Here is a 17,485-nt window from a genome sequence, read left to right on the forward strand (position 1 = left end):
ATGGCAAGCAATAATTTTCAAAGCATATAACGATATTCTCATAGTCACGATAGAAAGCTATTATGATGATTACAATATTAATAACTATAATAATGATATTGGTGATGATGATAATACTAATGATAATAATAACAATAACAATAGTAACAATAAAATAGCTACAGGTGGTCGGAGCTGGCCAACCCTTGAAAAACGAACATATCGTGGGATGTGATCCAACTATGCATGAGTACACTATTCAAAACAACTTTAGTGTACTCTCTAAAAAAAGTCGAGTGAAAATATTCACTTTTGAAGGAGTGAATACAAAAAAGAGTGAATTTAAAGTGAAATTGGAGTGAATTTTGAGTGAAAATTTTCATTTTCACTCATTTTGGAGTGACCTCAAGGATCACTCCAAAATCTTCGAGTGATCCTTGAGGTCACTCCAAAATGAAGGAAAATGTTATCAAAACGGTCTGTAAAACGACGATAAATTTCTTCCACAAGCATGAAAGTTATCCAAATATGCCTCGTTGGTCGCAACGAGCTTCAAAACGTAAACCTCTACTTGTTATTGATAATATCAAAGGATTAATGACTGCAAATGTGATTTTGATTTCTTATCGGCGAAAAAAAAAAGTTTGAAAACGGATCCACATTGCTAGCACGTTGTTAGCGCATGTGAGGGTAAAATAAACATTACGATGTGAAAATAATGCGACACCCTCCAATATGAATCGTCATTCCTCCACAGATATCAATGAGTGCATGTGCAACCCTTGCCTGCACGATGGACTGTGTACCAACCAGGTGGGCTCCTTCGTCTGCAGATGTCAAAACGGAACGACTGGAACACTATGCGAGATCGGTGAGCGAGGATATTTAGAGAGTGTTTAGGGAATATCAACGGTCTTTTACTTGGTCATTCTAGAGGTTCGTCTAGGAGGAAGCAAGAAAAAAATAATCATACCAGCACAAACGGTAGAATAGAGCAAGATATGATAATCTTACCTGCAGAAACAGGTGGAAAAGAGCAAGACTTGAGTGAAAGTTCACTTTAATAACCAAGTCAAATAACAATAAAGGCGTGAGATGGCTTAATGCCGCTTATTCTGAAAGTTTATATTTTCGGTAGGCCCGCTTTTCCTTAAGTTTCGTTGATGAGAAAGTTCTTTTTTTATCCGATTATTTGTTACAGAAGTCGAAATACGTCTATGATCATCAATGACGATGATATACAGTGTACATTGTGTAATCACAAATGGAGAAGGGCTAGCAATATGAATTCTCATTACTCTACAGATATCAATGAGTGCATGTGCAACCCATGCCAGCAAGGTGGAGAGTGTATCAACCAGGTGGGCTCCTTTGACTGCAATTGTCAACCCGGAACGAGTGGAACACTATGCGAGATTGGTGAGCGAGGATCTTTAGTAGAGAGTGTTTCAAAGAATTTTTAACGTTAATTCGCCTGGTCATTAAAAAAGTAGAATTGTTTCAAGCCGCAACGCTTAGAGGCCGTTGTCCAAGTCAAGCGATTTGTTTATATGGACAAACGGTCTCCTCCATCTGTATACTTAAAGATGTGTCGTCATGAAACATGATCATGGACTGTGCACTCCTGTTTATATGTCCATGACTTGTAAATACAATGTGTGTTTGATATTGTCATACTTATTTATATTCTCTACACGTGGAGAAATATAACTTACCGAAACTGAAATATTATTTTAGGAGTTCTTCTGGGAGTGATCAACAGGTGATAATCTCACAGAAGAATCCAGAAGCAAGATGTGATCACAGCAAAGAGGACAGAAGACATGAAAAAGTGTGTCCGCGTGATCAAATCGTTCGCCTGTATAAACCTAAACATATCAAAGATTGTCAATTTGTGGTTACAGCAGAGTCTATCTTGACTGTAGTAGGTTAATGATAATAAATGTAATAAGATACAGTAAATGGTAATAGAATGTCGTTGTATATCATGAAGTTTAGCAGGCTACTACGGTCCCATAGAACTGTTTGTGTCCTAGAAAACATCTTGGATCCGGATTATATGATCCAGATCACCACCAAAACTAACTCAGAGGCCTGCGGTGAGGGGAACGTCTTTCAGGACGGGAGGGGGGGGGGGGGGGGGGGAGGGAGGCGGGAGGGTCAACGTGTCTACTGGAAGATTCATATCTTTTGTTAATCACATTAGTTTTGTACCAATGACTGACAGATGATGCCGCTGGCAGAAGTATTTTTTTTTTTGGGGGGGGGTGGGTATGGTGCTTATCCAAGGAATCTTAAGAGAAATAGAAAAAAAATCATAACATATAGGGCACGTACCTTGTATTAAGACATGCATTTGGTCACATATTCAAGTGATGTTAAATTGAGGGTTACATGAATAAACACAAGCCAACATGTACTTGCATTTTATTTAATCTAATATGTGTACATGGAGTGCATCACTATACCTTTTGTTGTTGTTAGCTATCCCGATAAAACACATTCCTTCACGCCAATAAAACTCAACATTTTATGTCCAGTTGTCAATATTATAATGAGTAATTTATTGTTATGCAAGAGTTCAGGCGCGCTTATTTAGTTGTTGTTTTCGTTTGTTTATTATCCCTCGTTAGATGTGAACGAGTGTGACAGCAACCCCTGTCTGAATGGAGGAACCTGTGCCGATATTATGAACAACTACACCTGCTTATGCCCCAGTGACATTGGTGGCTCTAGCTGCGAAATTCGTAAGTGAGAACTGGATTAACTAAGTATAAGGATTTGTGATATGGTTGGTAGCCGATTCTTCCGTTCTTGACAGAAGTCAATAAGCCAGTTCGTAATTAGCTCATGTAAACATTAGTACAAATGACCTTTCTTTTTTCTCAGTTGGTTAGGCACTTCACTCGTTTTCAAAGCGACATAATGAATAAGCTTGCCTAACGTAGCAATTTATTGAATTCATGTTCAAACAAGGAATGAACTTGCGTTTAGATCAGGTGATCAGAATACTCCATCAGTTGACAATTCAGCAGGCACCCATATAAATGTTTTGTATTGAATGCAATAACAGCCTATTTCCTTTCATATTGCGAAATACCATTCTTGCTGTCAGGCGGATGTGCTGGCAAGCACCATTTAGGGAAGGATCACATGAATAATCATCGTATCACATGCTTATCTCAGTGACTTTACAAACCAAAACGCCTGTTGGTACAAATGACCTTTTTTCTGCTAATGCTTAAAAGTGGAATTACGAAACTGGGGTGTGTTTCACAAAGCCGTTCTTAAAGTTAAGAAGGACTTAAGTGCGACTGGTGATCAGTTCTTATGTGCGATATTTATCAGAATCGCAGTAATTCAGCACAAGAACTGATCACCAGTCGGTCTTAAGTCCTTCTTAACTTTAAGAACGGCTTTGTGAAACACCCCCCTGGTCTATATATGCAACGAAGGACTTCCTTGAGTCACAGTTGTCTTAGAAGCCTCCTGCCTGAATGATTTCAAAATTGTGAAATATCCAATTTCCTGTAAGAATTTTGACTTCGGAAAGTTTTCAGCGTCTTCTGGAACAGCATTATCATGAACCTGTGGAAAAACCAAAGAGATTATAATCTCTTTGGGAAAAACAGATACTTTCTCATACAGTTGTATTATGTATTTTTCCTAAGAGACTATGGGCGCAGTATTCGTAAGTAGTTATGTCATCCGACCAACCAAGCGAAAGTGATTGATGATACAATGCGGAGTCGAGAACATGCTTAGCGTTTGCTATGGCTATGGTGTATGTCTCGAGCTCGAAACTCACGAGTCATACATCCCACGAGCGCGCGAGCCATACAGCCACGAGCTCGACACTCACGAGTCATACAGCCCACGAGTTCAACACTGAGTGAACAAGGCTAAAATGCCCACGAGTTCGATATTTCATCACATGGGGCAGAATGTAAACAGTGTAGAGATCGTGGACCTTTTTTCCCAGGGTGTCGAGCTCCTTTGCATTGTTCCCTTAGTGCCTGGCTCATGAACTGTATGATTCATAGGTGTGACACCATAGGTAATCCAGCCGTGACAGGTACTCAGTGATCCTGGAAGGCCTACTCAGTATTCTGGATGGAGGGGGGGGGGGGGGAATGGGTTGGAAAACTGTAAAAAAATGGAAAATAATATTAAAAGCAGCAACAACAACATACACATGTGCCTGGATTTCTCTTGGATGTGCGTCTTTGTGCAATAATATCCTCCAACGTCAAACTTTATCTTATCTGAAAATGTTTTGTATAAATCTAGATGTAGATATGCAGGCATTTTTCTTTCTTTCTCCCACACTGCCCCACACTGTTCGGTGGAGCGAAACAAAATCCCCCCCCCCCCCCGTGCATAGCCATAATCTTTGAGTTAACCTGCTCATAAACTCTTCAATTTCTGTCTTCATATATCAAATCGACAAGAATTATGAATTTGTTGGAAGTCCATGACGACTTAGCCGTACTAAACATGTTTATTCATGCATCTTCTTATTTTGACAGTGAGAAGTTTCACCATACGGCTGGCCAATAATAATGGCGACTCGCTGAGGGGCACCCTACAGGTCCTGTGGAAGAACTTGTGGAGAAGCGTGAGCTTCTATCATCCTTACCCATTCAATAACAACGCAGCTGCAGTTGTGTGTCGTCAACTTGGGTTCACAGGGCAATCCTCTAGATCGTTCAAGCGATCGTTTTATACGAATGAGGACATCTTGACCCTTAACAGTCTCGAGTGTAGCGGCCAGGAGGATGATCTCGCACAGTGCCGGAATCGCATCACATACGGACGTGCCATATATTCTACAAGACGTATTACGGTTACATGTTCAGGTGATTTTATTATCATCATTTTTTTTTAATTCAGAGACTTGCGATAATATAGGTCTTTCCGGCCTATTTCGCAGTTTTGACAGTCCAATTCCTTATTGCTGCATTCAATTCAGCAACATTTAGCGTAGATGATATGTTCGGTATTTCAATTTTAAGATCTCATCGTTCAAATTCATTTTGGAGCATTCAAATTACCTTTAACCCCATTCTAATTAACACTTTTTCAACTAAAACTCGTAAGACAAGTACCATTTCGTTATTCGTTAATTCAATTTAGAATGATATACTTAGTAGTCACGTAATCACGTATATGCAGCGCTCGTTCATTCGGATTCATTTTGGGCATCCAATTTAACATCTTCTGCAGTCAGTCTAACACACATGTTTATGCTGTGATTCTTCCTTTATTTCCTTTCATCATAGTTATTGCTTTGTAAGCATCATTACATTTCATATTTTCGTATTCATTTTAGAGATTTCGGCAAAAGTTTTTTTTTCTTCTTCTTCAGTGAGCTTATTGAGTCTCCCATCCGAAGATGCACGTGGCCACATTACATGTCTGGCCATTGAGCTCCGTATTCCGAAGGGCTTTTTACACTGGTACATTTTTGCTTTGGTTCTTCCTGCTTTGCCCCCCCCCCCCCCCCCCCCCCCTTTAGCCCCACCGTTGGTACGGGACTATCCTTAGCCCACTTTCTGTTTACACTCGTTTTTGCCAAAGTGGGCTAGCCCCACCGATAATCTCGTACTGGCCCTGCAAATTAGCAGGATTAGCACCGCAATTGCGGTGCCAAGCAAGCGAGTGTAAACAGAACGAAAAAATAATCCTGGGCTAAGCGACGGAGACGAAGTCCGACCCCCACTGACCAATCAGAAACGAGGTAATCAAGTGCTGCCGGTGCGTGCGTGTACGTGTACAGTACACAGCGTAATCATGAACATTCATGTGGTTTGGAAAGTACCGGACTAAGAAATATGAGTGTAAAAAGGTCAATTTTCTCCTTAGCCCCGGACAAGAGCTTAGTACGGGACTAATTGGCGAGTGTAAAAAGCTGAAGAAATTGGTACGGGACGAACGATAGTCCTGGGTCAGAGAAAGTACGGGGTTAAAAAACACAAGTGTAAAAAGGGCTCGAGTGTGCCGGCCAGTTCTAGGAAATCAAGGTTTTGATCATCAAATGTTTCTATAATTCTTTTTCTGTCCTCTTGATATATGTCTGTATCTAACTTATGCTGTCATGACTGTAACAAGATAAAGTTAATCTGTCGTAATGGTACATGTAGGCCTATAATGACATGTATGAATAGAAAGGGGCGTTACACAACAACAAACTCGAGTTATAAAGGGTGAAAAAATATGATGCTTTTACTGCTTAACAATACGTGGATGAAACAAAAAAAAAGTCACATAGAAATATACGTTAAATGTTCACACCTTTTCAACAACAACAACAACAACAACAACAACAACAACAACAACAACAAAGGAATAACATGACATATCTTTGAATGAAAATGTTTGGAATTTGACTGCCCATTCGCGAAATTGAATGACTCAAAGACCCTTTTCAAATTTGAATGAACGTAGAGTACAATGCCAACTTGAATGCACTTTTTACGAATTCGAAAGCCACATGCGCAAATTTAATTGATCGAAAGGCTAAATTGAAGCACAAGTTGCAATTTTGAAAAACAGACTGTGTGATAACGAGGGGGTTTGCTAAATTGAATGAACCTTCTATCAAAAGGACTGACAAAAGTGCGAAAAGTGGAACACCGATATTAAGCATGTTAAGTATAAGTTATATATATATATATATTTATATATGTGTGTGTGTGGTATGTATGGATATAAATAACATCTAACATGTAGTTTTGTATGTGTTTGGTAGAGACCTACTATTTCCAGCTATAAGGGGAATGCGGAATAAATGATAGTTTGGGGGAATTTTGATAAATGCATGATAATATTCACAAAAAAGCAAATATTGCCCTCTTGGAAAATTATGCGTTAATATGGTCTCATTGAAGTATTGAATTTACAAGAGCACAAAATGCATATTATACAACTAATTCTGTATGTTAATGAGAAAATACAACTTGTTTTGAGAAAAAGCAGATATACCTACCTTCCCCCACCAGTGCCCACTGACCCGTTCTCTATGGACTTCCAATATATACACCCATTTTCTATTTCATCGCTGACAATCTCCCCTAAATTGTAATGATGGTACAGTCCTCAATCTATACACACTCTACGCCATCTGTGTCCTACAGTGGAGTAGTCCTTAGCCCCTAGATCACTGATAAGGCATTGAAAAACTTTTGTCAAAACCTTAAAGGCCGCATCACACCTTTCCGGGCAACCCTTTCGTGCGACTTGCAAAGAACAATTTTGACTACCCGGAGGTCCCCGTAGATGATCCGCACATGACAGTACCTAGCATGTATCTCAACCGTAGTCGCCCGGAGGTGCGCACGCATATTTTTTTACCCGCAACCGTGTTTAGGCCCTGTCACACCTTTCCGGGCAAGCTACTCGGGCTTGTTACGTGTAGGGATTTTCTAGCATACCGGACATTCCTGAGGGCGGAAATGGATTTGAGCGAGTCAGCGCATGTGTCTTACTTGCTGGACGCGTTCTACTTAAATCATACTTGCGAGTGTACTGTGTGACCTCTGTACCAGTCGCGTGGGGGCTGACAACTCAGTGAAGGAATTCCTCTAATGGAATGGCTGAAATCCCACAGAATTTCATTATCTTGGCTGCATACGGGACTGCGAAGTACCTACGTGGGAGTTGCCTGGGAAGTGCTGCCGCTAAGGACCTTCTACTGGCGTTCTGCGTGGACCTTACGGGCATTCCCGCGACTCATCCGGAAAAAGTTTTGGTCATGCTCAAAACTTGGCTGCGGTTAAATCGGACTTGCGTGAGCACCTCCGGGCAACTACGCGCTAGATACTGTCAGGTGCGGACCAACTGCGGAGAGCTCCGGGGAGTAGATTTGTTTCCCCGCAAGTCAAGTTGCAAAACTTCCCCCGTACGGTATGACAAGGCATGAATGAAAATTGCAAACATTCTTGTTCGCCCGCTAAAAATCTTCTACGTGCCGGAAACTACCTCCTCGCCACAAGCCCGCGTAGCTTGCCCGGAATGGTGTGACACGGCCTTAAGGGGAATAAAAAATTTTCCCCTTTGGAACGAATTCCCCTTAAGATACCTCGTTTTCAGACGTATGTTCCCCCAATGGACCGGTCACCGTTATATATATATATATATATATATATATATATATATATATATATATATATAATTATAGTAATAACAATAAACCATTTTTATAGAGCGCAAATTACATTCAAGTCTCTAAGCGCTTTTAGAAATGAGAAAAGACAGATTATACATGTGTAAGAACACACAATACAAAGTAGAAAATTACATATATATCAACTTAAAACACATCATTAAACAATTTACAGAGCAATGGTATATATGTATATATATATATATATACACATATATGCGTGTGTGTGCGTGTGTGTGTGTGTGTGTGTGTACGTATAATTTATTTTTGTAAGTGAGTGTTTTTTCTTTACTTTTAGTAGTGTTTTTAGTTTGTTTCACACTCAAAGTCGTGCGTTATGTTTCATGGTTCCCTTTGGTAAGGAATCTGATCTGAAGTAATGACAGAAAGTAGATTACGTCAACCTACTCGAATTGCTAGCTCCACCTGGTCTATTACAATCTAGTACGGTATATCTCAATACGCTGTCGGGCTTTACTCTGTTTTTTTTTCTGTTTGTGAGTTGCTGGTCATCGTTGGGATGAATAACTTGTAATGCTATGAATATCGCCAATCGGGAAGAGAGGTAGAGAATTACTCCCCCCCCCCAAAAAAAAAACAAAAAAAAAACAAAAAAAAACAAAAAAAAAACAAAAAAAAAAAACCACACACAAAAAAACAACACAAAAAACAACAAAACAAACAAACGCGCACCAGATATGGTTGAAATTCTAAAAATGCAAAAGCTGCCTTGTGTGGAAAAGGAAAGTGTCATTATTTCATCCTCCCTCCTTCTTTGTGATCCCTCGTTGTGTATTCTTACAAATTAATATCAAATGTATCCCCCGGGAGAATCGCGCGTTCTTTCTTGTTTGCATAATATGTGTGTTATTGGTTTTATCAACAAGTGATTCCTCATACCATCAATTTATGATTGTCTGTATTAATAGCCTTGTTTGTTCTTTGTGTATGCTTATCATTATTTTGTTTCGGATAACCGACAAAGATACTAATCTGAGCATGTAGGTACTAAAGAGATCAATGGGTAGCATTCGGTGTTATTGGCTACAGAAAATTAAGAAAGCAAACATGATACATAAAAAATTCCATATGATTATGATCGCGGCCTCCTTTTCCAAGTTCAGATCGTAACCCTGAATTCTTCTATATTTTTGTCTCCGCGATCTTCAGCAACCCAAGTCCGTCTGGCAGGCGGCTCAACCCCTGACCTAGGTCGAGTGGAGATCTTCTACCAGGGTACGTGGGGAACGGTGTGCAGCAGTCGGTGGGATGACGAGGACGCCGGTGTGGTGTGTCGCATGCTCGGGTACAGCTCGGGCGAGACTACCTCAGGACTCATGACCAGTGTCAGTACCAAGCCTGTGGTACTTAGTGACGTCCAATGTGTCGGCTCGGAAACCGACATCGGTGCTTGCGAGCACTCGCCATTTATGACGGGGACATGTAACCAACCATTAACCAGTCGAGGGCAAGAAGCCTGGGTGTCCTGCCATACTTCACCTCTTCCTCAGTGAGGAAAAAACACACAAAAACAAACAAACAAACAAACAAACAAACAAACAAACAAACAAACTGACAGACAAACGCAAAACCGAGGCTAAAGAACAGGCAGTACTATTGCAATATGTGCTTGCTAATAATAGCTTCAGAGCAAACCAGATTATCTCTTAATCGTTACCTATCTCCGTCGCAATTACCTCTAGGCCCTATTATATTTGTGGAAGATTTCTCTGCAAGCAAATTATATCGTAAATTTAAGGGTTGATCAATATGTTACACTCGGCATATAGGCCCCTACTGGAGTAAAATTGTTTATAGGTGAACGACATTGTAGCTCTTTTCGCGAATGCCCCCATGAGAAGTATGAAGCCTCAAATTACACATTATAATCCCAACCCATTGGCGTTTTTGGCACAAGTTTGGTCAAATCCAGCAACAAGTTTTCAAACGGAGAGCGAAAAAATGTCGAAACTAATGAAAGTTAGCAAATTTTCGGGGATTTACATGCACCTACGCCATCTACACAAACTATGGTTGCCTCCGCACATTGAGGATTTCGGCCCGTTTTCTTTATAAAAAAAATCCAGCCATTTATTTTTAAAGAAGATCCATGAAGGAAAGGTAAAATACTGTGAGAAAAAATTCGGCTACTTCGCGGTATACTCTTTGCCGGATGTTCCCCACGGAAGTGACGGAACCTTCCCATTTTCAAGAAATTATGATATCCCTTTTTCCGATTGTCGACGATTCCTACCAAGTTTGGTCAAAATCCAGGAAGAAAAAGATCAGTGACGAATGTGCTGATTTGGGGGAATATTTTGGGCTACAACCTGTTGTACTAACATGATTCTTGTCAAGCTTGGTCAAATGTCTCCTAAGACAGGTATTTCCATCGATTTCTTTTTAATCCATTTTTTTCTTTCAGGGTATTTTGGCTCAATGCATGGGTCTTTTCTACAGTTGTTCTAGGCCTACTCGTTTTTGTTTTGTTTTGCGATTCCAGACGATGTGATATTCTGCATGAGTGCTCTTGCTTACAAAGTCGATTTTTTAAAGGAATCCCTAATGATGTGAACATATAAGCCCCATTTAAGACAAACTTTATTAATCTTCAACCCGTATTCCGGTGGTATATTTTCTGGAATAGTGCATATTCAAACTCTGACTAAATCGTCAAAAAATATTCTATGAACAGCGGAAATGTAACTTCCTATAGGATGTTGTCTGATTCGTGTTTATCTAAATGGAAATGCTCAAAAGACGTCCACACCAGTCACATGAATTACGACGGCTGCGCACAACACATTTCATGCATTTGATGTGTCAAAGGTCAAAGGTCAAAATGTTACAGAACTTTCCCTGATAAGCACTGTACTCACGGTATTGTGGTATACTCTCAATAACTTCTTATTTTACATGTTTTACATGTTATGACTACAAGAATTTAGGGCGGTGAGTTGGCTCAGTCGGTAGCGCGTCTGCCTCACGATCGGGTTCGAACTCGAGTCTGGACTGAGCAATGTTGTGTGTAAGCATACCGTCACCTCTAGCAAGAGGCAAAAACACTCTGTCCCTCGGATAGGACATAAAATGGAGGTCCCGTGTATGAGAGAGTAACAACTCATGCACGTAAAAGATCCCGCTTCATCCATTCATCGCAAAGAGCAGGGTGTTTAACCCGGTGAAGTGGTCCCACCTCACATCCAACTGGACCCCATGGAAGACCAGCTTAACGTTATAGCTGAATATGGGCTATCCAGCCATCTTCTCAGATGGAAATGAACAAACAAACAAACAATGTAACTCACACCACAGGTATATCACCAACTCAAGAGACGTTGGTCAAATTTGCATATTGGTGAAGTGCGATAAGTTCGAAGGTCAAATGGTCAATGAACTTTACCTGATGTAGCAATATAGCAATATTTGTATATTGATATTATTTTGAAATTTGGATATGAATTATTATGCAAATGTTATGATCATTTTTTTTTTCATTTGATTCTGGAGAGGAATGATCATGACCGTTATATGGAATATGTTTTTGTCAAAATATATACACCTGTATTCATTGTATCATTTTTTAAATGTCATCAGAGTCACTGTGCTGTCAAGTAGCCAGTTTTGCCAACCTTATTTTAACGTGCCGTAACAATTTATTATATTCCCTCAACTGAATATCTCTTTTATGTATTATTTAGTCCACCATATTCTCTCTTTTGTTGTGTTAAGTTATTTGTTATTGTCTGCATGTATTACATGATATATTTATATATTTTGTATTACTTTCAATGTTTGATGTATATTTATCACTCATAGGCCTTTTTAGGCCGGCCGTCCGTGTGACGGGTGTGACTTTTAAATAAAGAATAAAACTAAACTAAACTAAACTTCATTTACATTCACACACACACATACACACACACATAACCTTCAAAACTTTTATGCAATTACTCGTTTAGACACAAATATACACTCAGTCAATAATTTGACATACATTTACACGCCTGCATACACGCGTATCAAATCCAGCACGATGTTGACTGATAATACACACAGATTAACATTTCCTCCAATGTCGCGTAACACCTCTGGCAGTGATATTGATATTACTAGTACTTTGTCGTATATCTTTTGTATGTACTGTATATCATATCTATGTATGTTATATCCATATTCTGTATGTATGCATTCTACATATATATGCACTGATGTAATGTTTATGCACGCAAACGAATTTCTAGAAATGGACAACAAAATCGAAGGAAGAGAATTGAAAATTAATGTTTCATGCGTGTACATCCAGTCATAGTACTTATAGCAAAAGCCGTGATGAAAGGTTTTTAATTTTCATCGCTTTAGTAATTTAGCTGTGAAGACACAGTTCTCTTAAAGTTTGGTGATTTAATTTACTTCTCCTTCAGCTGTAGAGATATCCCGTGTGCCATCATCATTCCCTTTAATTCGTCTCTTCTTCGTAGCCATCAACATCTTTATATACGTCAAGACTGTTTTGCCCCATTTTGTTTTGGAAAACAAACAAACAAACAAACAAAACATGTTGACCACTCGGCGTGTGTCGGGGCGGGCATGTAAATGTAGATCAGTGATGTAATAATTATTGGAAGCTTATTTTTCAACTTTTGCGCCACATATTCTTGACTGTCTCTGTCAAACCTGACATTAGAAAGGATGAATGAATTTTCAGAAAAAATATGAAATTTCTCCTCGCTTCATACTAAATTCTATTTGAAAGTCACTAAATTGATGTTTATTATAGTAGCAACATGAATGGTATCAAACTAGTCATTTTAATAGAAATTCCAACTTCTTGTATGATTTATTCCCTCCCCCTAAAAAGTAACAACAACTATGCCTCAAAGGGGAAATCCAGTCCAAATATAAGTTAGTCTGATAAGAAAGAGTAAAATATTACGAGATCAACGGTGTAATTTTGATCCAAATCGGATGAAAAATAAGGAAGTTATGACATTTTGAAGCTTAGCTTGTTTTTGAGGAAACAGTTCTTAACGGTCAATATGAATATGCAAATGGCAAAGTGGGCATGTCATCCCCTCCCAACTTGCCATTATAGATACAGCATTATAGCTTGCTTGATTATAGTTTGTACATAAGATTATGAAATTTCCAGTTTTTCAATCAAATGCAATTACGCCCGAGGCTCAATTCCTGATATATCTATCTGATCACTATTCTGAAGTTATTCAACCAGGAATAACATCATGTTTCAGACTTCAAAGACAGAAACATAGAATATTCATCATTTCTTGTACACAATCAATGGAAAATTGTGAGGGTAGCATGTCAGCTCACTCATTTGCATATTCATATCGACTGTACAAGAACTGTTTTGCAGAAATTTATATAGCAAAACTCCAAAATTTCATAACTTCCTCATTTTTCATCCAATTTCAGTCAAATTTTTACCATTGAACTCGTAAGATTTTACTTTTTTATCAGGCTACTGTATTTGGGGACTGGATTTCCCCTTTAAGAGTGCAAAGGTGTGCCTCAGATTTTGTAATACTGATGCCATCAGTTGTAATCAAAAACAAACAAAACAACAAATGAAATATTTGATCACAAAAGGGGTTAACTGCCATGTTAAACATTTCAACGTAAGCCCATAATTAGATGAAGTAAAACAAAACCTTACCAGTGACTCCTCACTTGTTATATAAGGAATATTCTTCAAGTCCAGATTAGAAATGCACCATATTTTCTCATCAATATCTCTGCTTTTTTTATCAGGTTCTATCGCAAATATCTCAAATTAACAAGAATGGAATTAATTTCTTTTGCAATAAAACTCTGCAAGTGTGTATTTACAGTGTGAGTTTAAAATTTGTACAGCCATTTCCTTTTGATGAAGTCAGATAAGATAAAGTGTGATGATGACTAACCGAGATATAAAAGATGCAACCTTGGGTAATAAAAACTGTTACATTTTCAGTTGTGACCTTTTTGTCCTCTAAGAATTGATGTGTAGAGTCGTATTGAATAGTTAATGTGTGATCTCGATCCTATACACAGGGCTCGACACTAACGGTGGCCCGGGGCCACCAAAAATGAAAGTCGGGCCATCAAATTTCAAAAAAAGGCAAATTTAGTGGCCCGGCTCGGGCCACCAAGTTTAAAAAAAAAAAAGTATGTCAATAAATTTGTAATGTTTTGCCCTGGAAATGCATAAATGCATGCAGTGAGTTAATGTTTTAATGTTTTTTTTTTTTTTTTTTGGGGGGGGGGGGGGTGGGCACCAAATTTTTCTCTTGGGCCACCAAAAATTTGAAATTGATGATTTTGGTAACCCAATCGCGCCACAAAAAAAAAAGTTAGTGTGGAGCCCTGCTATGCACATGCTCCTGGATTCCAAATTGATATGCTCTCATGGAGACAAATTTCTCTACACCCTATCAAGAGGGAACTACCATACAGACATAACAAACAGTTGTTCATTTAATAGATGGCCCTTCAGGCACGTTTTATTTAATATTCAGATGTGTATAAAATTATCAAAAAGTACAAAATAGAAATATTTCCACATGCCACAATACAACTTAGTAAAATACATGTCTTGGTATGACATGGGTAAAATGTATATGATTTTTTTGGGAAAAAAATAAAATACAAGGTACATGTATATATACCACATTTTCACATTGTATACATATATGGTTTTAGAGAAGGTAATATTTTCAAATGTGTTCGTAACGTCAATTTCTGCTCTATGCTGAGATTGCTATAGCACCATGCGCAGTATTGAATGTGTATAGAGTCAAATCTAATGACTATACACCATATGGAGGAATGATGGGTAAGACGCATACAATTAATAATTCAACTTGAAATACATTGTATACCATACATTTCTCTATGCTCTACGTCAAGTTAAATGGTGAAGTCTTGCTGTCCACCAGCTTGCATTTTCTTTCCAATCTACTCATTTGCATTTCACGCTAATATACAAAGGCCATTAGTGTGTGAATGTAGCACAGATTTTTTATTCATTTTTTTTTCCAGATGTACAAATGTAAGATAAGTACCAAGGTAACTAGAAGTTTGAGCAAGTTAGCCTGCTAATGAAATTATTCTCATATTCCTTTTTTTTTTTCAAATATGTAAACAGCAACAGTACTGGAAGAAATTTTCTACTATTAATGAGGAGATACATATCTACATCCTGAGAACATCCTTCACAATTGAGAGAATTGTTAAAACCGGCAGTCCATGCAGTTGTGAAGTTGTCAAAGATTCTAATGGTTCAAAGTTCTCAGTATCTATCTATATATATTTTTACAGCATTATCATTAATCAAGCGATGAGTTGACTGGATAAATGGCATCACTTTTACATACAGGTATATTGACAAATGTCCATCACTTCCTGTCAAATTTTGATACCAAACACTTCGACATGTTCCCACAACACAGTACGTTACTTCAGAATGCAGTGAACACATACATGGAATGACACCTATATGAGAAACAGCAATGATGAAATACAATGTACTTAGTAAAATCCATGACATAGATATGACAACTATACAGTGTGTACATACAAATATGTCCAAAAATGCATTGAATAAGTTATAATTTCTTTTTACAAAATATGTAAAACTTCATAAAAAAGAATGTGAATGCCACTCAACCAGGGAAAAAATCTGTACACGCTGCTGAAAGATACAATAAAGTACAAGACACCTGATGAAAACCAATAAATACTAAAAAATGGACACGTAACATGTTCAAACACCAGAACTTTAACCACAGACATACAACATACTTTTGTTGCGTATATGAGCAGAGATGATGCTACTATTTAAAAACAACAGTCGTAGCATGGGCCGTCAGAACAGAAATATAAGAATATACACGATTCCACGATAGTCATTCAGTTACGTCACGGTGGTATGAATGGTGAATTGTTGCATGATCAAAGAAATGTTTAAACGCTTTCAATAGAATTTGAGATATCAACAATAAGTCCGAATTTCACAGGATGGGAGAATTGGTTCCTTGAAAAACATTCAAATATGGAAATGTGTTGACAACGGAACAACATAACAACATAGAATTTGACATTGACACATATGAAACACAACTTTTTTTTTTCCAATACTTGTAGTACTTGTATCATAGATTTGCTTCAGTACAAAACACCTCTGGAATTACAATTTGGCATCAGCAGTTTCACCTGGTAATCACACACAGTGAATCACATGCAATGAAACAATGCCAGTTCACAGTTAAGTTTGATGTGCTATCTCCAAGTATCAAATACTTTCATAAATCATAATCTGTAACGCACATTCTCAGATGTATCCAGCTTTGAAACATGGTTCGACGCATTAATACTAGAATCTCCGCTCAGATTGCGTGTGGAAATAATGAGGGGTTTATCACGTATTGCAAAGGAACAGAGCCGCTGCTCCGTCACAGCTAGTAATACGACGACTTCCGTCTCGGCGACGTGCACAAGCAGTAGAGGACGACGATGAATACAAGGATGAGGAATATTAAGACGCAGATCACTGCTATCCACCAGGGTTCAATCAGCAGGCTACCGGATGGCTCTTCTGCCGTTGATGCCCCCGTCTCTGGAAGTCCTGAGCTGCTGCTCTTTATGCCTGAAGGCGCTGGTAGGAAAGGGACAGCAAAGGTGTGCAAATATCGTGAGAATTAGCAAAAGAAAGATAAAAGTATGGAGCACGAGATCTCAGTACAGTATATATAGCGTCACACTGTCCTAAAGTTGAAACCAGATAGCCATAAGAATATGGAATTCTCAATTTTGCACAAAGTTGGCCCAGAACTTGCTTACAAAAGCTAATTAACATCCGAAGCAAGTATGATGCCTACAAAAGGTCACACAATGAAACCCACACCACAAGAAGGCGACATGAATATGTGAATCTTTATCAGAATATAAACCTTTGCATGATCCACAGGCTATTCTCGGGGTTGCCAGAGATTTTGCTTCCACTCATAAAGTTGCTACTGGATCTTGAAAAACTCATATGATGGCTTAAGATGCCCTCACAAGTAGCCTTAAGTTTATTCAATCAAAGCCAAATTCAAACATCTTCCTTTTATCTATTATAGGTACATCTTTGCTCAATTTTGGGACAGTATGTCACTTGCATTGATGTCGTATGAATGAATAGGCACGCACTCTGATGAAAAAGCAAGGGTGGCAGCAACAAGAGCATACTATTTTCCATAGCTTATGACTTCCCTCTACCATCATTTTCGACTTTGTGTTAGGACATCCTCTTGAAATCAACTACATGATGCTCGCATGCCAAATTTTACACGCTGTTAA

At 38.5% G+C, this 17,485-nt stretch overlaps 1 protein-coding gene across 1 annotated transcript in view; it reads right to left on the reverse strand.

Annotated features, from left to right (window-relative positions):
- Positions 1-16,602: 16,602 nt before the first annotated feature.
- Positions 16,603-17,485, reverse strand: part of LOC139726079 (uncharacterized) — a 217,931-nt gene continuing 217,048 nt past the window's right edge. Inside the window, 1 exon segment of the mRNA XM_071637162.1 lies at positions 16,603-16,799. Coding sequence (XP_071493263.1) covers positions 16,603-16,799 — 197 coding nt within the window.

Source organism: Diadema antillarum, unplaced genomic scaffold, assembly GCF_040938485.1.
Source record: "Diadema antillarum isolate AM-2024a unplaced genomic scaffold, OU_Dant_1.0 seq00000079_RagTag, whole genome shotgun sequence".
Classification (NCBI taxonomy): Eukaryota; Metazoa; Echinodermata; class Echinoidea; order Diadematoida; family Diadematidae; genus Diadema; species Diadema antillarum.